The sequence below is a fragment of the Anolis carolinensis genome, chromosome 4, assembly GCF_035594765.1.
Source record: "Anolis carolinensis isolate JA03-04 chromosome 4, rAnoCar3.1.pri, whole genome shotgun sequence".
Lineage (NCBI taxonomy): Eukaryota > Metazoa > Chordata > Lepidosauria > Squamata > Dactyloidae > Anolis > Anolis carolinensis.
The window spans coordinates 193173828-193200591 of record NC_085844.1 but is presented as its reverse complement, the minus strand read 5'-3'; the positions used below and the strand labels follow the sequence as shown (position 1 = coordinate 193200591).

At 40.0% G+C, this 26764-nt stretch overlaps 1 protein-coding gene across 3 annotated transcripts in view; it reads left to right on the top strand.

Moving 5' to 3' along the window:
• grm4 (glutamate metabotropic receptor 4) overlaps nt 1-24974 on the top strand; it is a 451932-nt gene extending 426958 nt beyond the window's left edge. For 2 of the 3 annotated variants that reach the window (XM_003220390.3, XM_062978466.1), the window contains 2 exons: nt 7603-7849; nt 24071-24974. In XM_003220390.3, coding sequence (XP_003220438.2) covers nt 7603-7849; nt 24071-24120 — 297 coding nt within the window. In that variant the 3' untranslated portion in view covers nt 24121-24974. The remainder of the gene's footprint in view (nt 1-7602; nt 7850-24070) is intronic. The other variant, XM_062978465.1, reaches the window with a different exon arrangement.
• Nucleotides 24975-26764: the final 1790 nt, after the last annotated feature.

Here is a 26764-nt window from a genome sequence, read left to right as displayed (position 1 = left end):
AGTCATAGAGGAATGACAATGGAAATCTTTATTGGCAACCCTGTGGTACACAAGAGAGGCAAAGAAGTGGCAACACTCTCATTCTTCCCTCTTTATCTATAGCAAATTGCAGGGGAAGAGAGAGAGAGAGAGAGAGAGAGAGAGAGAGAGAGAGAGAGAGAGAGAGAGAGAGAGAGAGAGAGAGAGAGAGAGAGAGAGAGAGAGAGAGACCCCCTACACGGCTTGACTATTATATGAGGACAGGAAGCATCCGATGCTATGTGCCCAGACTGGTCGCATGCCATGTGCCCCATGACCTTGATTTGCTTAGTTGGCATCTTGCAATTGGATTTGAAACTATTTCAATGTGTCATATGATCAGCTTAAAAAGGAAACTAAATTTCCAAGTTATAAATCTGCAAGCATCCAAATCACAAGTTATCACATTCCCCAGAGGACAAGATCCTCCTAGCAGCTGCACCAAAAGGGCAAAGGCATCAAGGCAAAGTGAGATATGCCTGAGATCAGTACATTTTTTTTGTTTAACTAAGACTTTGGGTTTTCAATTTAACATACTCACCAGAATAAAGTAGAAGTGAAACAAAGCAGATTTTTAAATAAAGCATTATGTTTTGCACTTAATAAATGTCCTAAATAACATAGAAGATTTTCTTAGCTCCTTGGATACAAACGGCCCAAACAAAGGAACAAGTAGAAGATCAAGTTTCTCCCTGCAATATTGCAATCATGGCGTTTGGGTTGGCAAGATCTACTTTATTTTGCCCTAGGGTGCTGAGAACCATCAATTAAAAATGGAGGCAAAATACTGACCCAGGAGAACAAAGATCGTTGCCTAAAGCATCCCATGAACCAGGCTGTAGGATGACCTCCATGCAGAAGTACAATCCATCAAGTATAGATTTGAAATTCTTAATAGCTCTGGTCTGATGTTAAAATGATACCGCACAATGAGATTTTCTCAGAAATGCAAGTTTGGCAATTAGAACTGCATATCAATTCTGTGTTTATCTTTAAATCATCTTTCATGAAAAAACATGCTAAATGCAAGATAAAGAGGTGAGGAAAAGATTGGGCTATAATAAACATAACTCTTTTATCCCTTGAGAGACTCTCTGTTAAAAATGTGCAAAGGGGAGCCTTCCAAATGACCTTAAATCAGATCTTTTTAGAAAGCAAAACAAATGGATGTTGGAGGTCCATGCCCTGTAGCAAGTCACCCAGAACTCTGCCAGAGGATGAAGATGGTGATGGCTACACACATATCCTCCCTTTTCTCTCTTAAAAGAAACTCAATCTGTTTTTTGTCCAGCCTTGCAGAATGGAATGCAAGCAGCATTGCTTTCACTAATACCAGACTGAACCCAATAGTCTTAGCAGGATGCTTTCAGGGAAAAGTGAATGAGAACTGGCTGGCTGTTACAGAACAATGTGAGAAGATACAACTGTAGGCTTAGGAGTTTGGGGCCCCATCTAAACTGCCATATATTGCAGTTTCAGAATGCAATTGAATTGCATTTAACTGGATTTGAGTCTACACTGCCATATAATCCAGTTCAATGCAATTTAACTGCATTCTCAAACTGTGTTATATGGCAGTGTACATGTGGCCTGGGTGGCCCTTCAGTTTAAGACTCTTAAATGTGAATCACCAAAACAACCTAAAGTTGAGCAGTTGCTAAAATAATGTCATGCTCAAGATATTACAGAAAGTTGGGCAAGTCATATTCAGGTTTATTTTAGCAGGAGAAGGTGCACCTGGGATGATTTATTAGTGTCTCTGAATGTCAGCAAACTATGATGGCAGCCTGGTAATTGAGACAATCTGGTTCATACAGATACATACTTAAATGAGGAGAATATTTAACTCAGTATAATGCAATGCATGTGTTACTCTCCATGATTAGTAGGTACATTGCCGAAGACTGTCTGGAGAGGAAAGAGTTCCAGATAGCTCAAGTAAGACAGCCAAGCCATTTGTTACAAAGAAAGGCACATATAATATCCCCATTCAAACAAATCCAGTGAGTCTATCCCATCCAACTGGATAAGAGATCCTGTTTTGAAACTCAATACTAGCCAAGACATTTTTCTAATTTGCCCCTGTTCCAGATGTATCCAAATCAAATTTCCTTATAATAATTGAAGGAACTATATGAAAAATATTTTAGAGCCATTACAACTGAGTTAGAAGTGCTCATTTATTGCAGAGTAGAATTATCTTTATGGACAATAATGTATAAAAGTATGTAAAAGGAAAGTGGTATGCTGATAAAGTATCCAGCTGGTATGAATTGGCCTTTTTGCACTTTGCCCCTTTGGTTGACCTGAGACTAGATTGGACAGAGAAAAAGCATGGGCAAAAGCCTGGAAGAAGAATACATCTATTTTCCCTCTAATACAGAGTTGATGACAAAATCATCCAACCAATGCTCTCCAGCAATGTTTGCAATTGTTCTCAGCCTTCCTGGTGGATTCGTTGTCACCGAAAGCCTGATTGGTGCCTGGCAGGGGGAGATAATGCTGCAGTCATCTCAACATGAATCTTCTTTTGTAAGCAATGCAATTAGCAATTCGCTATCCTCCTTTCATGAAGAGGATGAGATGGCAGAGGCAAGGCAGATTGCCTGAGCATATAGAAGTGTGCTGGGACTCATCTGTGTCTGTCAGGGAGTTTTGCAGAATGATAGAAAACCTGAGCAGATTACTTTCCCAAGGATATTCAGGCAGTGGCAATACGTGGCTTCCATATCAGTGGGGTGATGACTCTGCTTTGGGATTTAATCTGAGTTTAAGGTGAGCAATATAACATGCTGATCCATGACCCTCTACTAAGCACAGCACTTTGATCCATGACCCTCTACTAGGCACAGCACTTTGAATAGCTTCTTTAAAGCTCAAGTGAAAATCCTGAGCATTGGAAGCCACTAACTGTCACTGTGATCAGCATTCACGCATTCTTCACTGTCTGACAATCTGCTGAACCAGCGCCACTATTAACAGAGATGTTATAATATCCATGCATTCTACTTGAAGAGATCTGCAGTAGTTTCTAGCTTCATCCCAAGGACATTAACTGGTCTGTCAGTTCTCAAACTGAAGGCAAGAGAAGTAACTCTTGAAAATGCAGGCCGCCTTGTTAAAAGTCAGCTACCACATTGCACAAATGGCAAACCTCTGCTGGAGAATGCACTGCCTAGCCACCCTCTGGATTACCCTTATCAGCATTTTGAAGCACTTTCTCTCTATATTTTTAGGGAAGGGATGGGATAGAAAAACGAATGAATATAATTCACTAACTATATGTGTGCATACTGAACTAAAAAGAAAAAAGAAAAGCCCAGTCTTGCTTCATTTGTGTCATGCTGCCAGTGAAGCATAGTCCCTTCCTTTTTTTAGTCAGTACAGGGGAGCTATACTGACTAAAATCTTCTCTTTTTACAGTGATAAAAGGTAGCAAAAGAACACAAGACACATGATTCAAATTGATAGCCTTCTGTTTTAAGAGAGTCTCCCTGGGATTCTGGATTTATAATTTCAAAGTCTGCCTTCTGTCCTAGAACCCCACTGGTTTTGAGAGCGCCCGAATATACTTAAGTCAGTGTGATAAAAATGAAGCGCTCCATGTAATCTGGACTGCTAAATGCAAAAGACCATTTTCCTGAAAATGTTTTAATGTGATTATATGCTCTACCATGCAGTCACACTGATTGTATGATGCCATCAGAAATGATACAGTGCCCATTTCCTAATATCAGCAATTGTGCCTGCTGTGACCCATCCTGTCTGGGGGAATCAAGTGTTTGTAATCAAAAAAGGTAACTTTCCCAGGCCTTGGTATGAAATCATCTACTATGAGATGTAGTTCCTACTTTGTGTTCCCATGCTTGTCTCGTGTTCTGTCATTCCGAGGAATATTTTTGTAATTTGTTGCCTTTCTGAAGTTCAGCAGTGGCAGTAGACTGGCAAACTGTAGTAAACTGGTACAGGGAATGTCACATTCACTCATACCTTCGAATAACATTGTTCACATAGACTCTAGCAGGAAGTCTGAAAAAAATGTTCCAGAAAAGATGAGGATAGGTTGGGTCTAAAAATTTCTAAAGAATCAAACTTTTCTCTGTGTTACGAAATTAGTGAAGGCAATGCTAGAGATTATGAAATAAGATGGAGGCAAATGGCCATTGTAAACACATTTGAAAATTCAAACATGCCCGACAAAGGTGGCTGGCACTTGCTTGTTCAACTTTAAGGAGTACCCATGACGGAGCTGAGCAAAGGAGGTGTAGTCATTTCTCCATTGTTAAAATCGTTATTCCTCCTGGAATGAAATGGAGAAATTGTTTCATAAGAAAAGCCAAGAATAAGAAACAAATATTTAAAACGGGCATTTGTATTTGTAACACATGATTGCTCACAAATCTACTTAGCACCTACTTCTTGCTGTTGTTGCTGTTTTTCAAGTCATTTTTGACTTTTGGTGATCCTAAGGGATTATCACAATGTTTTCTGAGGCTGAGGTCATGTGACTTGCCTGAGGTTACCAAGCAAGGAAAAGAACACTGGTCCCCATAATTGTGCAATGCTCAAATCACTATTCTATGGTAGCTCTTTTTGGTACCTATACATTTTTATTTTGCCTGGAACAATGTCTCTCCTTTAAAAGTGGTTCATGGCCACAACTCCAAAATAAGAGGGAGACGGTATCTTTGCAAGGTAGTCCTAATTTTTGTTGTTTGCCATTAAATTGACTTCAACTTATGTTGATGATCAGTGCTCACGAGAGAACTCCATGGGCCCTGATCACCAATTGCCTGTTTCAGGCCTTGTAAACTCACGGTTGTGAATATATTGGTTGAATCCATCCACCTGCAATGAAGTCTTCCTCCCCTCCCCCTCCCCCTCCCCTTCCCCCCACCATTGCGAATGCTCATTTACTCAGGGGTAAAGGAAGGAACATGTGTGATATTTTACGTTCCATCCCTGTAACCTTCTTTGCAAAATATAGGCTAGGTCTAGAATTTTAGTAAAGGCAAATACTATGAAGTAAGATGTAGAACTATTTGTGTCACTGCTCATTGTACATTTATTTATTTATTTATTTACTTATTTATTTATAGCATTTATATTCCGCCCTTCTCACCCAGAAGGGGACTCACATTGCACACATAAAGGCAAACATTCAATGCCATAACATAGAACAGAGACAGAGACAAGACGCAGGCACAGGCTGGCCTCGAACTCATGATCTCTTGGTCAGAGTGATTTGTTGCAGCTGGCTTGCTTTCCAGCCTGCGCCACAGCCAGGCCTAATGTGTGGTATAGCTAATGATTACAGAGGAGGGGAAAACAAAAAGATTTAGGAATGAATGAAGAGGCTGACTTGTTATTTGGGGTGTCAAAGGATCACCCAGCCTTGCCACCTTTCTGTGATTGGACAAAATGAAGAGAGTTTCTTTTCCTGGCACTATCTGATTTACACATCCCCCACTTCTGAGATGCCTGCCAGGTCCTTTCCATAGAAAAATGGATTATTTTACAGTCAGATTAATGGGCTTTCATTTTGCAAAACATCTGTCACCGTTAGTCCTGGACAGTGAGCGTGAAATTAGTTTTGACTGCAGAAAGGCTACGTAGTATGTAATATGTGACTAACATTACAACGGCTCAGAAAGCAAGCTGGTGAATGAGAATTACCTGTTGAGTGGAGAAAGGGTTTCTGCATATATAGTAAGAGAGCAGAGACAAGATGGGAAATCCAAAGGAAAGGTCTAAGAAGTAAAAGGAGCTTTACACCCATGTGTTCATTCCCTGTTCAGATCAATGTGATCATAATGTATCTCTGCCTTTGTTTGTTTGTAGTACTAAACAGAACCAATAACAGAGTAGAAACAGAGAGTCTAGTGGTCAGTATACTGATATTGGCTCTGATATATGTGTTTGATGAGATGTCTGTGTAGGATGGGAAAGCAAAGATACAGTACAGCCAGGACACACTTGACAGTGCAACCGAAGGACCCAATGCAAAAACATCACCTGGATAATAGTGTGTCACACCATTGCAACACAATCAAGAATCATAAGCATTGCCCAGGGACAGCAACTTTTAATCAATAAACAGAACAGTCAAAGCTTCATTGATTATTATTAGGCTGAACTGAGGAGTGCAAATACAATTTAGTGGAGCTGCATGGTGAGGATATTTTGTTTTTGGTACTATTTTGGTGATGGTATGCCAGTGTTGTAGGGAATAAAAAGCAAGACTAAAGCTTCGGCCTCTCCTAGCCATGAATGGGAGCTTCTATTCAAGTTCTTCTCGTATCTTTTTGTCTGTGTAAAAAAAGAATCTGAATGTTGGCACATTTATTAAATTTAACAATTAATTAATCAGTTTAAAAGACAGTGATTCATCCAATAAGTAGTGTTTAATCAATTGACAACACTACTGTTTAAGTTTGTCAATAGAGAATTGAAAAAAAATCTTTAAACTATATAAAAATGCACAGCTGAAGAATCCAGTCTTTGGTGACTTGCAAATTGTCTTCATATTTAAATTAGCAAGAGTGATGAGTATTTGTTTAATCAATATTTATTTATGTGTTTACTGAAAATGTCTATATCTTATTTTCCCCTAGAGTCCTCAAAGCAGCTAACAACACCATGACATCATAACCATTTTAGGACAATTCTAAAATATGAAAATAAAACTCGGGTTCTCATATAGCACCCAAAGGGGCCATTATGCCTACTAGACCATATTGAAATGCTTATTAAGCAGTTTTGCCTTATTCTAGTGAATGCTGCGATGAATTTTAGTTCATATCTTGATACCCATCAATTGGACACATATTTTCTAGTGTTAATAGACTAACCATTTTTTGCACTCAAAATGATAGATTCCTGATATTTTCTGTCCTCATTTTGCTCCAGGCCAGAGGTTCTTTAAATATCTTTTTTTTTTGCTACTGACTACATGGAACCCCGGTGATGAAGTGTGTTAAAGCACTGAGCTACTGAACTTGCAGTCCGAAAGGTCCCAGGTTCAAACCCCGGGAGCAGTGTGAGCAGCTGCTGTTAGCTCCAGCTTCTGCCAACCTAGCAGTTCGAAAACATGCCAATGTGAGTAGATCAATAGGTACCACTCCGGCGGGAAGGTGCTCCATGCAGTCATGCCAACCACATGACCTTGGAGTTGTCTATGGACAATGCCGGCTCTTCGGCTTAGAAATGGAGATGAGCACCAACCTCCAGAGTCAAATATGACTGGACTTAACATCAGGGGAAACCTTTACCATTTTTTTACCAGGACTTAATATTTAAAACAGTTTGAGATATTGTAATGAAACTTGGTACAAATGATGACTGTCACTGGCAAAATACTCTTGATCTTTGACATCAATGTATGACTTTCTTTCTTTCTTTCTTTCTAATTGTAAAAGCTCATAACATTTCTTCAAACCTTCACAGATGAACTGAGGCCACCAGTTAAAAACCACTCCTCTAGACAATAAGTCCCAGTCCTGGTGAGAAGAAAGAAATGTGTAAGCAGTTTATACTTTATGGCATCAGGTTTCCAGACTGAACCTGGTTCCTTGTGTCTTTCAGATGTATATCCAGACCACGACGTTGACCATCTCGGTGAGCCTAAGCGCCTCTGTTTCTTTGGGTATGCTCTATATGCCCAAGGTCTACATCATTCTCTTCCATCCAGAGCAAAATGTGCCCAAACGAAAGCGCAGTCTCAAGGCAGTTGTGACAGCAGCCACAATGTCCAACAAATTCACTCAGAAAGGAAGCTTCCGTCCCAATGGAGAGGCCAAATCAGAACTGTGTGAAAATCTGGAAACACAAGGTAAACCTCTCTGAACACAACTGACTCCATGCTACTCTGTCCCTTACAAAAGTGAACTCAGATGGTGACTGCTGACAGAAATGGAGATCATTTGTGGAGAAGGGGGGAGAAAACAGGATGTAGCAGTCAGGGCTGTGGCCAATGGGGGGGGGGTTAGGGGTTCAAACCCCCACCCCAAAATTTGTCAGTTTTTTAAAAAAATGGTTTACTCATGAATTTTAACAGGTTAACCAAATCCCCATGAGTGTTCACTGAAGTTTATCTGTCTTGAGTGTCCACTGAAGTTTATCGATGGAGCCTGATTTCAATATTATTTTGCGTTACAGAACTACTCTCCATGATTTGCTTGAAAAAGTTTCAACCCCCCCCCCTCCAAAAAATTTTCTGTTATAGATAGAGAGGAGATGGAAGGAAAAGGGGCAACCCTTCCAATGTTGCCAAAGATGGATTTAAGATCTGGAACTGTGCAAGTGGGCTCTGCTCCTTTGTAGTATCAAAGTCACTACTAAGCACTACTAATGCTTACTTAGAATTTATTTATTTGCTGTACTTATACCCTGCCCTTCTCACCCTCGAAGGGGGATTCAGGGCAGCTTACAAACTATGGCAATTATTCGATGCCAGATTCAGATAATAACAATATCAATAAAACACAATATTATAAAGCTACTAGCTGTGCTGTGGCGAAGTATGGTGGTATGGGAAATAAAGTATTGAGGAATTGGTGGTAGTTAAGGTCAAGGGTAAAGGTTTTCCCCAGACATTAAGTCCAGTCGTGTCTTACTCTGGAGGTTGGTGCTCATCTCCATTTCTAAGCCAAAGAGCCGGCGTTGTCCGTAGACTCCTCCAAGGTCATGTGGGATGACTGCATGGAGCGGCGTTACCTTCCCGCCGGAGCAGTACCTATTGATGCACTCACATTTGCATGTTTTCGAACTTCTGGGTTGGCAGAAGCTGGGGCTAACAGTGGGGGCTCTCTCCGCTCCCCCAATTCAAACCTGTGGCCTTTCGGTCCAGAAGTTCAGCAGCTCAGCGCTTTAACACGCTGCGCCATCAGGGGATATTATTTCCTAAAGGTTGTGAATATACAATATTTCTGATTGGTTTTTTTTGTTTGTTGGAGGCAAGTATGAATGCTGCAATTAGGAAAAATGATTAGGATGTAATAGCCTTGCAGCTTTAAAGCCTGGCTGTTTCCTCCCTGAGTGAATTTTTTGTTGGGAGGTGTTAGCTGGCCCTGATTGTTTCCTGTCTGGAATTCCCTTGTTTTCAGAGTGGTGTTGTTTGCGATATTTTAAGTGCTTCTACTGTCTGTGGCCCTGAGAAAACAGAGGATTTTCCAGACTTTGATGATGGGAATACTTTGTTGGGAGGTGTTAGCTGGCCCTGATTGTTTCCTGTCTGGAATTCCCTTGTTTTCAGAGTGGTGTTGTTTGCGATATTTTAAGTGCTTCTACTGTCTGTGGCCCTGAGAAAACAGAGGATTTTCCAGACTTTGATGATGGGAATACTTTGTTGGGAGGTGTTAGCTGGCCCTGATTGTTTCCTGTCTGGAATTCCCTTGTTTTCAGAGTGGTGTTGTTTGCGATATTTTATGTGCTTCTACTGTCTGTGGCCCTGAGAAAACAGGATTTGCCAGACTTTGATGATGGGAATACTTTGTTGGGAGGTGTTAGCTGGCCCTGATTGTTTCCTGTGTGGAATTCCCCTGTTTATTTACTGTCCTGGTTTTAGAGATTATATTGTTCTGCATTATTCTATCCCAGTAATTATTTCATATTAAAGAAGAATCTCACTTATCCAACATTTGCTTATACAATGTTCTGGATTATCCAACGCAGTCTGCCTTTTCATAATTAATGTTTTTATAGTCAGTGTTTTAAATTCATTGTGATATTTTAGTGGTAAATTTGTAAATACAGTACAGTAGAGTCTCACTTATCCAACATAAACGGGCCGGCAGAACGTTGGATAAGTGAATATGTTGGATAATGAGGAATTAAGGATAACCCTATTAAACATCAAATTAAGTTATGATTTTACAAATTAAGCACCAAAACATCATGTTAGACAACAAATTTGTCAGAAAAAGTAGTTCAGTACACAGTAATGCTATATAGTAATTACTGTATTTATGAATTTAGCACCAAAATATCATGATATATTGAAAGCATTGACTACAAAAATGCGTTGGATAATCCAGAACGTTGGATAAGCGAGTGTTGGATAAGTGAGACTCTACTGTAAATACTACATAGCATTACTGCGCATGGAACTACTTTTTCTGTCAAATTTGTTGTATAATATGATGTTTTGGTGCTTAATTTGTATAACGATTACCTTATTTGATGTTTAATTGGCTTTTCCTGAATCCCTTCTTATTATCCAACATATTCACTTATCCTGCCGGTCTGTTTACGTTGGATAAGTGAGACTCTACTGTATATTGATAATCTTAAATTATCTGCTTAGAACTGGATTATATGAGGCCCCTTCTTCACAGCTGTATAAAATGCACACTGAAGTGGATTATATGGCAGTGTGGAGTCAAGATAATCCAGTGCAAAGCAGATAATATAAGATTATAAATGGGTTATATAGCTGTGTGGAAGGGCCTTGAGTCTACACTGCCATATAATCCAGTGCAAATTAGATAATCTGTGGAAGAAGTCTAAGTAAGGCCTAAATCTGCCTGTCCCCTAACTGAAACCTGGCTGTCCCTTGGTTGCTAGGCAACCAAGTGGACAGAGATTAGCCCTCTAAACTGGCAGCAATTGGATAAAAACAATTATTCCTCTCCCTCTAATTAGGACTTTATTTTTCTTTTCTTTTTGTTGTATCAACCTTGAGGCGTGGATGATGGGTTGTGTTGTCAAATTTTGAGGTTGGGGGGCCTGTACTTTTGTTGTTTTGTGAATTGCCGTGATGCCATCACTCTTTTATATATATAGATAAAAAACACGTGCATATCAATTAAATAGTCTTTTAAATGATTAAAACATATTAAAACATATCAAACAAATCAAACTTACATTGCATTGAGGCATAATTACAGGTTTTACAATCCAGTGGCTTAAACAGCTAAAACCCTGATAAATAACAGCTCAGCACCCTCAAACCATTGTCACACACAGCCCAACCCACCTAAAATTAGTCCACCCCACACGCAATTGTCCTTAAGAAATGTCCAGCAGGCTGATGAAAAATTACCAAAAAGACATCCAGCTGGTCCAGTTTATTTAGCTCAAACCAGTCCGTTTGGTCCAGGGGGGGGGGGCAAGGGGGTGGCTTGCTAATAAAAGTACTAACACTGAGCGATGGTAAGCCACTGCATCTTCTCCAAGGGTGACAATGACAATGGAGGTAGAACAAGCCAGCGGTGAAACACAGCAGCCAAGGTGGAGGAAGGCCCAAGACTGCCTGTCTGGTTTGAATGCTGCAGCGGTGATACCAGAGGGTGGAAAGGCCCAACATTAGAGGCAGCCCAATGCAGCCACTCTCCAGAGGCTTCTCTCTCAGTTGTTTTTACCAGTCTGGGCTGCAAGGTTTTAAAGCGGCCAGCAGCATGGAGGAAAGTTGTAAAAGCTTCTCTCTCAGTTGGTCTTACCAGTCTGGGCTGCAAGGTTTTAAAGCGGCCAGCAGCATGGAGGAAAGTTGTAAAAGCTTCTCTCTCAGTTGGTCTTACCAGTCTGGGCTGCAAGGTTTTAAAGTGGCCAGCAGCATGGAGGAGAGTTGTAAAAGCTTCTCTCTCAGTTGGTCTTACCAGTCTGGGCTGCAAGGTTTTAAAGTGGCCAGCAGCGAGGAGGAGAGTTGTAGAAGCTTCTCTCTCAGCTCCTCTCTTTCCATTTGAATCTAATAGTTTCAATCCTTTTTTCTGAAGCAAAAGAAAAAAAATCTCACTCTGTTTTTTGCATGACAGCACTTCAGAAGATGGATATCAAATCACCCCTCAATCTTCTTTTTATTGGGCTAAAATTACCTGTCTGCCTCTTCCATTTTTCACGGGGCTTGATTGCCAGTCCTTTTACATCTGGTTGCCCTCCTGTAGACACATTCCAGTTTTTCTTGAGAAAAAAATAGGCAATCAAGCATTTAAAATGTAACATGTACACATGACATGTAAATACAGTTGTTAAAATGTAGACATTGATCAAGACCCTGCTTCAGGGAAGCATTTCATACAGTTTTAGCAGGTGAAGCTATATTACATCTACTCTCTCCTGCTGTCATACTGTTTACCTGCTGAAAATACAGAAGCAAGGGTCCCTGAGGATCACATCATTGTTGTGCACCCAGTTATAGGAACACAGTTGAATGCTTCTCTGCCGTTTCCTCATGTTCTTTGCCAGCAAGAAAATTGTCATGTTGTGCTTGGAAGGGGGGGGGCTGCAGCAGGTAAAAGAGTCAATAGAGAATTCTGACCTTCACAACCACCAAAAATGATTTATATTTCCATGTGTCACTAACAGGATAGTAGTTTGGAAACCTGTTGGCTCACTGTGCTATAAGTCCCACTTGGCATTGGGAACCAAAAAAATAAAAAAATAAAAATCTGCCAGCTCTATGCTACCAGTTTCTCAAGGGCCTTATTTTTTCTCTTGCTACTGCTGCCCATGCCATTGTGTTTTATAGACATTGCACACTTTGCACACAAACAAGATTTCAGCTAGAGTGGCATTAAACCCTTGTAACTTCAATGTATGATGCAGCAGGTGCTGCTGCCCTTAGAAGGAACACAAGAAAAATAGGCATATCCCCACCTTGAAAAATAAGTTTCCATGGCAATCATCTCTTTTCTTCTCTTGGATGCAAACCCTTATGAAATACAATATGGCCTAGAAGAATAGCAAACCCAGCATGGCCTGAAATGTTCTGAGGTGCTAATTACTTGAAACTCCCATTCCCTTCAGTGGAAACTGTGGGGTGCATGGGCTCTGAAGATTGGCACTGGGTACAAATACACACACACACCTCACAAACCTCCCATTGAACCTGTCTTTTGACTTGCAAAAGATAATAGGTACAAATGCTAGAAATTCAAAATGAAACTTTCTTACAGTTATATTTGCATACTTGGCCTCACTTGACCCTGGCATTGGAAAATTGAATACTATGAGTACGATCATCTACTGTGGATGGATTGTACCAGAAGAAAACATATTATGATAGGGCAGAAATTCATCTTGATTTATTCCATGTCCTTCCCACTTCTTCCTACGTAATTACATCGTATTAGTTTCAAAGAGAGAGGGAGGAACTGAAATGGAGCTGCCATTTTCAACCGCAATCTGAGCATACCTCTAGACACAAAGGGATATCTGGACAAGTAGATAAAGTTTAAACAAAGGCATTTGTACTGCCTGAAAGCTAGGGATTTTTGCATTGTAGTCTTCCTTTGAAAGCACACGGCAATTACGGGGTAAATTCTTTCACTCAGAATTGGAATCAGGTTACCCCCTTCATTCTCATAATGAGCTGCATTACCAACATTTTGAAAAAAGCTTGCTTTATTCCAGGTTAGGTCTGATTTGGATTCTGTCACATTCTAGGTAGTACCGGTGTTAGTATCTTAAGATCTCATCCCTTCTTCAACTTAAATTGGAGCCTATACAGCCTTAAATGGCTTCGGTCCAACTTACCTGTCTAAACGTATCTCTCCCTATGAACAGGCTATAGCGTTAAGGTCTGTTGGGGATGCCGCCCTCTTGGTGCCACCACCTTCACAAGCACGACTGGTGAGGACGAGAGACAAGGCTTTCTCAATAGCGGCATCTTGGCTATGGAACTCCCTCCCCAGTGATATTAGATTGCCCCCCTTCATCCTGGTTTTTAGGGGGAAAAAATCAAGACCTGGCTATGGAACCAGGTGTTTGGGGAGTAATGCAATACGGAACCGACATGAATGCAGCAATATGAATTGATGATTATGGGACTAGGCTATGTTTTGACAGTTTGATTGGATTTATATGTTTTTATCTGTTTTTATTTCTTAATGTGCTGTATTTATATATTTGTATTTCAATTTGGCATGGAAATTTGCCAGATTGTAAGCTGCTCTGAGTCCCCTCTGGGGTGAGAGAGAGCGGGATAGAAATATAGCAAATAAATAAATAAGTATGCACCTTTAAGTTTTTTCCCCTCTTGTTCTCACCCATTTGACAAGGCCTCCCCCCTTCTTTTCCTATATCCCACCCTCTCACCCCATGATTTTTTTGTTCTGTCAATACCAGTGGTAGTTTGGAGAAAGTAGGGGAAATTTGTCTCTCTCCCCACTCCTCTGTTCCGCTTCTGGCACTCAGAGACTAGCAGTGTGCATAAACATGTAAAAGACTTTCATTTCTAAGTTGCAAAAGAGCAGATTGGTGATACAGCTAGATGATGCATTTTGCTATGTGAGCATAATTCAGGTTTGCTTTCAAGATTAGTTTCCTTAAGCATACCTTTTCATGGTTGTATCTTCATATGATAGTGGCAAAGAATCACATGATGCTCCTTAAATGAGATTTCTGCAGGGTTTCAGAATGTGTTTATGAGGGGAAAGTTCCACTTACTTTCACTGAATATAAGGAACAAAGCCACTGTTAGTGAAAATTCTATATTTTCTTGAGCTCCTAAAATTGGCATATCAGATTTTCACTTCACTCTGTAACATACCAAAGACATCAGCCAGAATTAGTCAAGATGCTGATTATTTTCAACCACCTTGAGTCTTTGTCATGGCCGTTAGTTAAGACTATGGTAGCTATTAACAAGGTTTGATTCCCCAGATGGTGATAGACTTAAATTTCTAGAAATCCTCAGAAGTCATTGTCCAATTACACCTGGGAACTCAAGTTTTGGAATCACAGAAATTGAAAATGCCTCCCCACAATAATTACTTGTGAAAAAGTGATGCTGAAGGCAACCTATGGAACTTAGGGCTTGCATTTTGAGGGTACTTAGAATTCCGAGCCAGAGAGCTGTTGTGCTGTACCAAACTACTAAACCCAGGATCTGATAGGATACATAGGATATAGGATGGCAGTTAAAGTGGAATCATAGAACTAATTACGCAGTGTGATGGGGCAACTTATTTTTCAAGCAGCCGAAAAATGAAAGCATTATTCACTGGAGTGGTACTAGGGATCTTTATCTTCTACACTACAACTGCTGCCTGGCTAGCTACATGATAGAGCCAATGGCAGAAATATTCTCTTTTATACCTCCTGAATATTGAATATTCCAGCTTGACCATAAACCCATAATCATAAATAGAAGGCCTTAGATGCCCCTACACATTACTGCAATAACCCAAATGCATCTTAACCTTGTCAATTCAATGTTTCTTCAGCTCTCCCTCCCAGCAGAAGCCCCCTTTTTTACTTTTATCCTCCTGAGATCCTTGTGAGGGGACTATGAGCAGCTGAAGGCTGGGGGGGGGGGGGGGGCATAGTGCTACTGTTTGTGCTGCCTCCGGTTCCTGCTGGGGTCTTGCTACAGATCTATTCTGCAATTGCAGCCTAAGAGGTCTCCATTATTTTTTCCCAAAGCTGCAGGCAGTCACACAAACAACCTCTGAGGAAAACAAGGGGCCTCTATGTAGGAACTCTTTCAGATCTTTTACATGCAGAGAACCATGAAGAAAAAGACTTTGGTCTCACTGTCCATGAGCCCTGCCATGATATGACTTTCTCTATAGTAAGCAAACTCTGAAAAGGAGGGAGGTTGTTCAGTGCCTTTGTACTATTTCAAGAGGCACATGTCCTCTGGCATAATCCTCTATGCCTGTCCCTCTCTTCCATTTCCCTCCAGCTCCCCCGACAGTGTGCTGGTGGGTTTCCATTTAATCGGATTATGAGTCACTCGTTTCAGTAGGCTTGCCTTTACAAAGTACTTTGAGATCTGAAGATGAAAGGTGCTAGGTGCCCTGTAAAATGCTGTTATGGTTACAAAAGCTTCCTGACTTTGGCCTGATTTTGCTATTTTTGTATGGGAGGCTCTGTCTGTGTATTTCTGTGACCTGCATTGAAAACACTTATGAATCAAAAGCAACAGATAACAGGTACAAATACTGCTGTCCTTAAAAAATTGTACCAGCAAAGAGCTGCCATCACAGACAGGACGGCAAGGGAAGACGGGCTCAGACATGCTCAGAAGGTTGTTTATTGTCTAACATATATTGAGTACTGAAACTTTTCTTTAGGATTGACTTTATTAGAGAAGCTGAAACTACCGAACACTTTAAGATCCTTAGCCAAAGTTGCTACAGGTGAAAAAAAAGACTCAGTAGTGATAAATGTGATAGGCTTAAAGTGCCCTGGAGTGTTAAACTTGTTGTCGTGTAATAAACCATTAGAGAACTTTATAAAAGAAAATGAAAAGCAGTGTATGTATTGCAAGAAAATAAACAAGCCACTTGGCATCTCAATCTAGAGATAAAATGTGATATTACTCCTATTAACTACAACTAATAATGACAATTTAAACACAATGACAGCAGCAGATACAAATTGGATTGTATCACAGTGCTAGTTGAGGGAATGTTTTGGCTCTTTTCTCTCTTCCCATCCTCACCATTTAAATAATCTTGAAGCTGCATTCATTTTTTTTTCCTAAAAGGTAGAAGAGAGAAGCACTCCACTTGTTCCCAGTTTTATGATTATTTTCAGTAAGTAAACAATTCTGGGAAAGGATCTAATCTGGAGGAAACGGTGCAATGTTAACTCAGTTCCTTTTCTGAAATAGCCTTCATTCTACATACATAGACACACATATCTGGACATCTGATTAGAGATCTCCTCAATTGCCCTTAAAAAGGAAAGCAGACAGATTTATGGAAGATGTGCATCACAGCTACAAGCTGTGATAGAAGAATAAAATCTCAATGTTCTCAGGCAACTTGCTTATGGGCCTTTTCTGCTGTGGCCCCTCGTTTATGGAACTCACTGCCCATTGAGATCAGGCAAGCCCCCACTCTTTTAGCCTTTAGAAAAGATTTAAAAACATGGCTCTTCCGGTGTGCTTTCGGAGAGTAACTGTTATATACCTCCTTTGTTACTCCCCCCAACATCTATCCTCTAGACTGTTTCACTATCTCATGTCCCTGTTCCCCATGGTTTTATTCTTATCTCTTCTTACCCCGAGTTTTAACTTTGTGTCCATGCGGCCCGCCCTTGTTATGTTATGTTGCTTTTGCTTTGCTTTTGTTCTGTACTGTGTATTGTTATTCTTGTATTGTTTAATTGTATTTTGATATGTTGTTTTTATATTTTGTTATATTTTACTGTCTTGGGCATGGCCCCATGTAAGCAGCCCCGAGTCCCCGTCGGGGAGATGGTGGCAGGGTATAAATAAAATATTATTATTATTATTATTATTATTATTATTATTATTATTATTATTATTATTATTATGAATGCTAGCTGTCAGAAAATCTATTATTTGCTACCATGTGGTTGAGGGACTCTGGAACTTTTAGAATCATTGAATTGGAATGGCCTCAGAGTCCAATCCACACGTAGCCTAGGAACTCCAGTGACATCATCACTATCAGGTAAATGTCCAGACTCTTTCTGAAAGATAAATAGATCACACCACCTTTCTTTATTGATTCCATTGCTGAACTGCCACTACCATCAAGATGTTCCTTTTAAGGTTTCACTCCACAAACCCCAAAAAGTAACTTTTTCCAACTTTTTTTTGCCACACTTCCTTTGTGGATCTTCCAAAAACATCTGGTTGAACACAGTTATCAACAGGATACTGGATTCGATGGACCATGAGCCTGACATAGCAAAGCTCCTTATATGTTCTTAATGATGTAATCAAGAAGAGAGCTCATTTGAGATCATGCAGAATGCCCATAATCTCCTTTAGATTGATTTTTGTTCTTTGCTTTCTATTCTCATCTGCCTCTTTCAAAGCCTGGTACATGCAGACTCACCCTAGTACATGCAGTACTTTATAGAGCTTGGAAAAGTTCCTGTTTTAGTAGAACAACTACTAGAATATTGCCAGTACCATGACATATTTCAGAGTTTGGAAAGGTTGCACCACTGGCCATGTTGGCTGGGGGACTCATTGGAATTTTGCAAATTTCAGTCCAATGGAGGACCTTTTCCAAACCCAGAAACTGCAATCATTGAATTCTTTTTTCCCATGCTTGGCTGGGAAAGCCAGTTCTGATGGAGAGCAAAGTAGTGGAAGATGCTATCCCCCCTCCAGTCAATATTTTGTTCTTGGATTCTCACATGCTTCCCACTCTGAATGCAGCATCTCAGTCCAAATGGAACCTGGCATGGCGTGTTATACAAATGCCAAGGCAACTTTGGGGAAAGCAATCACATTGTTAAAACTAAGGACAGGAGATGCTATGTAGTTGTCAGCACAGGAAGGAAGGGACATTTTTCACTTTGTCAGTGGCAGGTCACGTATCTTTAAATAAACAAGTGAATAAATAATTTACAGGGCTTGATTGCAGGCAGATTGGCTATGAAAACACCGTGGCTAACAAATAGCACTGTCAACTCTGATTTCTTATAGCCCATCTAATCGTTATCTGAGGATAACAGTGCCTGAAATCTTCAATAAGGTTCATTTGTCAGGGAGGCATCTTTGCAGGTGGAGAAAAACCAACACCATTCAGCTGCTGCTGTCTGCATTAGCCTTGTCAGACAGGATTGGGGAGATCCCAGGAATACTACAGGGAGGAACACTGTCAGAAATTAGAGCACCAGCCCTCTTCTTGAATGAGTAGTATGGAGAATGACAGGAATCTATCCCAGCATTACTCATCAGGCAGAGGTAGGGAAAGGCTCGGGCTTCACTGTAGGGATGAGAAGCTAAAGAAATGTTGAAATTGTAGCCTGCTTTTTAAAATCATGATCTTAACTTTGCTAATGTAGTTGGTCTTCCAGGAGTGCCAAAGCAGGTAAGAGCAAAGCAAAGGGACACTTAGCATCTGCTGTATCTTACAAGAACCAACACAAAGAAATCCTGCACGCAAAGTCCCGTCCCATTATTGCTAGCCAAGCATCTGGTATCCTGTCTGAGGTCCAGTGCTGTCAGGACCCTGGCAGCAGAGCACCAATAACCATGCGCAGAGACCAGAATCTACCTAATATCTTTATTAAGAAAATATATAAAGTCAATAAAAACAAGTGTAGAATATAGTTCAGAAGTAGACCTTTCAGGAAAGGTCAATTATAGTCCAGGAAAATAATGTCCAATATGTGATATTAAAGTCCAAAGTTATAATCCAATAACCGAAACACACACTTTGCCAAGCAAAGTGTGGGGAGAAAACAAGGTCCTTAAGTCCATAGAAACTTGGCAAATAGGCTGGAAGCAAACTTGATACTTGGCTAGAACAAGACTCGAAACAAGGCAGCAAGAGCAAAAACAAGGTCCGTGGTAAACGCGGGACAAGGCAAGGCTGGAAACTTGATCCGGGAAACAGGGAACTGGAGTACGAAGTCTACACACGATCTCACTCCTCCAGCTGACGAATTGACTCCGCAAGGATTTCTTTGCGGGTAAACACCTATATAGGATCTTGTTTTCCCGCCAAGGAACTCTTTCCCTGGGGAACAAGAAACGAAACCCATACTGTGTCCAGATGCATGACTCCTTAAAGTTTCCCAAGGGAAACAGACTTAATCAGCTAATTGTCTGGCAGCTATCCTGGCACTCTTGCGAGTCGCCTCCCGAGCGCTTCTATCTTGATTATAATAATCCCGGCGAGAAAATGGGGGAGATTTCTGCTCAAGGCTTGTTTGGCTGACTTCTGGTGGGCAAACATCTTGCAGGTGCAAGGGCTCCAATTCTGGCTGAAACGGTGGAAAACCCAAGTTTTCCTCTTCATCTGCCACAATAGTACTAGGAACGGGACTACATGGCCCATGAGTCATCACAAGTGCAGCCATCAGAAAAGATAGCTTTTTTGGGAGAGTTTGGCCATTGTGGTTGGGAAACTCTGGGAGTAGTTATCCTAAAAAAATATTTCTTCTAGCTCTGCTGTTGTGTACATGAGTGCCTGCATTTTCCACCTCTGTGCCTGTTTCTATCTTCCCAGGGTGACTTTCTCACACACACATTCTGGTATCAACTGTTAATCCCCCCCCCCCCAGAAAATGGGGAAAGAAATGCTGTGCCCATTTTCTCTATATCATATGAAATTGTATGAACTACATTCATGTCCATCTCCATTAAACAGGGGTTTTTTAAAGATAAAAATGATTTATTCTTTTCTTAATTATTTTTGTCCCATTTCTCTCTTTGCATGCAATTCTCCAAGCCACTTCAAAACCTATCCTAAAGAAGAGTCCCTACAATTGGTTGGCAGTTGGTTTGGAGGGGGTGTGGCAAAATGAGGGTATTGCTTTTCCAGTGAGGACTTTGTCCCCAGTAGAATGTTCCTTCAGTCCCCAAATTTCTAGCACTGAAATGACTAAAACCTTCAGCTGAATGTTTAGAAAGACAGACTATAATTTACTAAGGCAGCTACTAAATTTACAATCCCTAGATAGCCACAAATGTAGAGAATATATATGACCATGAAAGTTCCCCAAATGTATTAGGATGCAACTGCTGAAAACAATAGGAGTCTGTTCCCCTACCAGTGGGGAAGTAGTAGATTGATGTTTCCACAGCCCTGTTTCTCAACCCTGCTTTCTTTAAGGTTTATTTGTGCTGGCAGAACAACATGGGACAATCTTAGCACAGATAAGGTTCTAGTCAGTTCTTGTCTAATGTTTGAGTGGGGTTTTAGTCTTTCATTGACCTGTCCAAAGTGCTGAAAATGAACCTGGAAAACCAATCTCTTCCCACCAATCCCAGTTCTTAAAGGAAACTGGGCCACTGTTATGCCCATCAGGACAACTTTCAAGTATGATCAAGATCAGTTAAATAAATAAATTAATTAAATTTCAAATAACTCAGAGCTCATCTAAGTAGGGAATATTTAATTCAAATGGCATTTATCCAGATTACATTAACAAGTGTCTCTTTCCAATAATTTCCCATAGAAAATGGGGCTTTATCAGGTTGGCTCTATGGGAAAGGGAGGTTTAACTCAGGCCGCTCTCACTAGCACAGGTTCATAGTTTGCTTCTGAGTTCGATTCCAAGTATTCATTTTGACCTGCAAATCTCTTTACACCGTCAGTCCAGACTAATTGATAGAACTCTCTCGGTTGTGTGTGTTTTCCTGTGCCTTTACGATACCTGCAAGACTCTCCAAAGAACTCTCTCTCATTCTAAAATATTGAGGGTAGCTACTAGCCAGAGAGCCTTTATTGGTGTCCCCCCTTATGGAAAGCTCTCCCCGGAGAAATTCACATATTGAAAACCCCCTTTCTCATCAAGCACACTTTTTAAATAATCATACTCCCTATTACATGTCAGTGATTTTAATTCCTGTTTTATTTCTGGAATTGTGTCAGGCAAGCTCCACATTTTTACCATATTCTGTTCTGTTAGCTTTACATTATAGTTGTGTCACATAGTTTTAGTATTGTCATCTGTATTTATTATGTTGGTTTTTATTATTATGTTTTAAAACTTTTCTTTTTTATTTTATAATAATATTATGATGTCTTCGGAAATTGGGTTCTCTGTGTCTTATAAATACAAATAGTAGATAAAATAAGAATATGCTTCAGAGTCAGCCAAATCCCAAACTGAATTGCAATGATTTGGAGAGATTCAGAAGTCTCAGCCAAGCAGGGGTCCTCTGAAGCAGAGTAAATCTGAATCTAAATGTTGTTAATGGGTTTTTTTTGTATCTGGAGGAAAACAAAACACAATGTAGTGTATCTATAAAAACTGAAGTATTTATCTCCAATCTCCCCATGTGAGGAAAAGTACCAGCACTGGAAGAGGATATTTGGGCTTTTTAAATTTACTTTTACCTTAGCACTACAAGAAATAAACTTTAAATGGAAGACAATCTGTGGCCTTCCAGATGTTTTTGGCTACAACTCCCATCAGCCCAGGCCTCCATACTCAATGGCCAGGAATTATAGATTCTATGGTACAATAGGAGAGCACAAGATTATAAAATCTATGCCAGAACCCTTCTGGTGTAACCTTAGATTCTGCAAGAGGACATCAGGGCAGGAAGAGGTATTCATTGCCCCTTTCAGCAGGGGTGCAAGAAAATCAGGGGGATTAATACATAAAACTACAGGGACACATAGTAGGAGAATCGGTGCATTGACTAGGTACAGATTTGCATTGGAAATGAGAGAAGGCACTACTTTTCAAGATTTCCATCAAGTACATGCACACTTAGATATCTAGAAAAATGACAGTGCAGAACTGTATCTGGGCCCTGCTCCAGTGCCCACTGCCGTCTGCTTCTGCTTGGCTGTGGGGAGGGGGATACCTATTCCCTTGGGAATGTTGCCTTCTCCAGGAAGACAGAACAGCAGAACTGTTCTGAAAGAGCATTACCTTCCACCAGTCCCACATAGGAGAACCCTGACCCTGGCCCTGGTTCAGACTTGTACACATTGAAAGCAAGCTTAGTGTTGCATAAAAAATGCAGAAGACTTTTCCTTGATTCACATGGGTAGAAGTCCTTCCTTGTATACCTTTATATGGAATAATCCATCACAATTTTGAAGCTACTCAGTCCATCTATTCTGAAACCTTCTAAGTAAAGGCACTCCCCAAGTTATGAGCAAGATAAGTTCTGTAGGTTTGTTCTTAAGTTCAATTTGTTTGTAAATTGGAACAGGTTTGTAACCCCAGCCAAATATATACATATTTTAAGCTTTGGATAGCATAGGGAAGGGTTAACATGTCTGTGGTGTTTGTTTTGCTGTCTGTGCCCCTATTAAGAAGATTTTGCCCCACTTTCTGTCCCTGTGATAAATGGATTTTGACAAATTAGGCTTGTTGTTGAAACAAGGATTGGTGAGAACGCTTCAATGGAGACACCTTTTCTCCATGATAACTCTTTCAGGAGTGAATTTCCCTTCCTATGGGTAGATTTCTCTCACTTCCTGTTGTCTCAACCCCGTTCTTAACTATGAATCATTTGTAAGTCAGATGTTTGTAACTTGGGGACTGCCCGTACTTAGGCTGAAATATATTGTCATTGGACTGCAAGGAAAATGCCACAAGGAGGGTCAGGAGATTAACTCTTCTACTCTAATGTCCATAAGGAAAGGGGGATTAATCTGTACTCTCACTAGAGGCAGCTTCCCATCTGGAACTAGGTATTTAATTAAGAGCAACTCATCACAGACTCCAGAGCCTGAAGTAAAAATGGGGAAATTATTTCTTTTTCTTTCCCTTCTTCTTTTATCTCTTGCAGTTTAATGCATATTATACCCCAGGGGAGAGGTAAATTGCTCAATGCAAGCCCAGTTTTTCAAGCATTGCTGCTCACTTGCATCCCAGATTGCCTTTGCTCATTTCTGTCAATCCCTTGATTTCCCTCTAAAGAGTGCTTTTTAGTCTATGACAATTTTCCCCAAGACTAAATGAGGCTTTATAACTTCAGTGTATGCATGTGAGTGATGGTTGCTTGGATCTTCTTGGTCTCCCCCAATGGAGGGGGTGGGAGGAAGCAGGACTACTCAAGACATTATGATGATAAGATTATTTCTTTTGTATGAATTTAGATTCCCCTTTCTCTGTGCCTAAAATGATTTTCAGAGCAGCATGATACCAAGGGAGTTAAAGACAAAAACAGTGGTCTGGAGTTTAAAGTATCCCCATATTTCACTAAGTTGGGAAGGGAAATTGTGACCTTTCAGGTCTAGGTGGGCTTCAACTTCAGTTGTACCTAGCTAGAAATCATAGTGACTGTAGCAATTTCAGCTGGTCTAGGAACCCATTTTTGGCTCCTAAGTCACCCTAGATATTACATGTGCTGCCTAAAATATTAAATAGCATAGGAGTTTGGGGTTCAATAGGAATTTTCAAGAAAAGCAAATCAAAATAAATATCTGGGAAATTCTGGGGAAGAATGGGCTCTTCAGAACAGTTTTGGGGTACATGCATTATCATGCCGTGCTTCAAACACTCCATTAGTACCAGATTTTCTTCACTTTTATGACATGTTGTGTCTTCAGCTGTATCACTGTTGTATCACTCTCAACAGCTAGCCCATAAGAAGCATTGAAAATAGTAGCTTCCAAATATAGAAGGTTCGATATTTGGAAACACAGAACAAACTCCTGATCCAAAAAACCACATCACTAATATGTTTCTATTTTGTCTTTTCTTCCAGCTTTGGCTACCAAACAGAGTTACGTCAGCTATAGCAACCATGCAATTTAACCCCAGCCAGTGGTAAAGGACCACAAGAAAAGGGCTGATGAAGATAATGAACCAATGGAGTCCCTCAGCACAGTTGACATTATGGTGGGGGAAGAGGGCAAAACCAAACATGATTCCAAGTGGGAATCATTCATGGCTTCCTGTTTGTGATAGCTGCATTTTTGGAGGCAGCTCTTCAGGAAGATGGCCACCAACAGCAGCAGAAAGAATCAACCATCCCACCCCAGAAGAAATATTTACCTTCCATTGGAGGGAGAGAAACAAGCCGATGGGGTGGACATCACACCAAGTGGAAAGAAGGTGACAGATCTTTAGCAAGTTTTTGGGTTTGTTTCTTTTCCTGTATCTTGGCAAAAGAAAAAAAAGAAAAATACATCCCCCCTTTTATTAAAACATTGTGAGATGGTTTGTGGTTGTGAAGAGTCTTTCTTTCTCTTACTTTTCTTTTCCCCCTTCATTTTTTTCATCTTGTCTTCTGACTTCTTCACTCTTTATCCACCTTGTTTTCCCTCTGTCTTCCTCCTCTCCTCCTTACCAACTTCTGTGTGTTGCAAAAAAATTGATAAAAAATCTTAAAAAACACAAAAAACCATCAACAACAACAACAAAAATGAAAACAAAATCTAGACTGTGTTCAAAGTGCTGATTTCTATAGGTGGTAAATTAATGTATGTGATGACCATATGGATTGAAATATGTCTGCTTTAATGTACTGACCAATCAAAAATGATAAAAAACACAAAAAAATTAAAAGTTCAGTGCCTGGATGTTTATGAATTATTCGATGACAATGTGTAGAGCATGATCATTTTTATACCAGAATATTTCTAATAAAAACCATGGTTTTGCACTCAGTAGTTGTATTTCCTTACTTTATGTTGTTCCGCATTGGAGGGATTGAGAGCCTATTGCTTAAAAATCAGCATTGTAGTCTAATCTTCTGTACCCCATAGCTGTAGAATAGAAGTGCTTTAAGTAGTTGCTCATAAATATCTTATCAGAAACTCCCCTGCATGCATATATGAAGCTCCAGTTGCATAGCTGTCCTGTTCTCGTGTGGGGTGCCATATTGGAAGAAAGACAGACTATAAATTAAACCAACCAACCAAATAAAGAAACCCTTGATGGGCAGTGTTGAGTGGTGGCTTCCATATCATTGTGGCAGTGAATCTGCTCTGGGTTTTTAAATGGAACTTTGAAGGAACCAACAAACATGCTGATTCTCTTCTGGTGATAAGGTTTAGTAAATTTACTGCCCTGTTGTCACAAAAGCACTCAGTGAATGAGTGCAGTGGGAATATGTCTGCAAGAAGAAGTTCTGAACCCATAAGGAATCTTTGGATTTGAGTGTCAGTCAACCATATGTTTTACAGATTTTTGTCTTTATACTAATGAAAGGAGTTAGCCAAACTAGCCTAACATGAAGAACCTAGTGTTCCAAATTCTGAAGGGATCTACTTATCCACCACAATGTTTATGCAATATTGGGTTTAATCTGGTGTCCCCAGTTAAAGGTGAATGATTCAACTATTTTCTTCTCACAAGTGGGGATGAATAGATTCCCTACCATGGAGAAAATGAATATTTCTGAACTGTTCTTGCCTGGTACTTATGCAACCGGAAGCTTTCCAGGATATTATTCTTCACATAAATACATATCAATTTTTTTATAAGAATTGTGACATTTTAAATGAAAACACCATTTCCAGAAAGCCACATGGTTTTTGTGCAAGGTTGCTATTTTTTAATACAGCTGCTGTTAAGGATTGGATATCAGGGGTATTATGGTTGTAGCAATAGCACCATGACTGTGACTATGTAGTGTTCATGAAGAGCCATAACTCTAGGCAATGAGAATGACAGCCTGCATTTTCATTTTGGGAAGCCTATTCACATTGTTTCATGCAGAATAAAGTGAAGATTTTCATTCAATATTCCCCTTGTCAGTGTTTTCTGACACTGAAAGCCATTTTTCCGGTTGGGATTCAAATATTTATGAATATTCTTTCCATTGCTACTGTTCACTCCTACATAATTCATGAACAAGTTAAAAGAAACTGGGCTCTATACAAATCCTTGGATGACTCCACTATTGCCATTCTCCCATTGTGAGAACCGATTGTTCATTCCTCCACTTTGCTTTTTTATTCTTCAACCAGTCAAGGGCTGTCAAAAGATTTTTGGAAGTCCAAGTGCAAAATCAACCTGGTCGTCATGTTTATTGACACTCTCAAAGAACTCTAAAAGGTTAGTGAGAAAGGGCTCAACCTTTGCAGAAGCTGTGTTAATTCCTTTTTCAGCAGGGCTTGCCCTTTATATGCTTGGTAATTTTATATTTAATAATGCTTTCCACCAATTTATCTAAATAACTGATCTGCAATTTCCTGGGTTTTCTCAGGATCTCTCTCATTTTAAATGGGTGTTACATTGGCCAAACCTCTAGTCCTCTGGTATAAAGACTGACTTTAAAGACAAATGACCTATTTTTTACTAAAAGATCAGTCATTTCATATATACATTCTTTTAGAGCTCTTGGATGAATTTCAACATAACCTAGTGATTTATTTGTTTCTTAGTAAGACCTAGGACTCATTCTTTGTCCCAATTATTTGCTTCAGCAAATATTCAGTTGCTGATTTCGGAA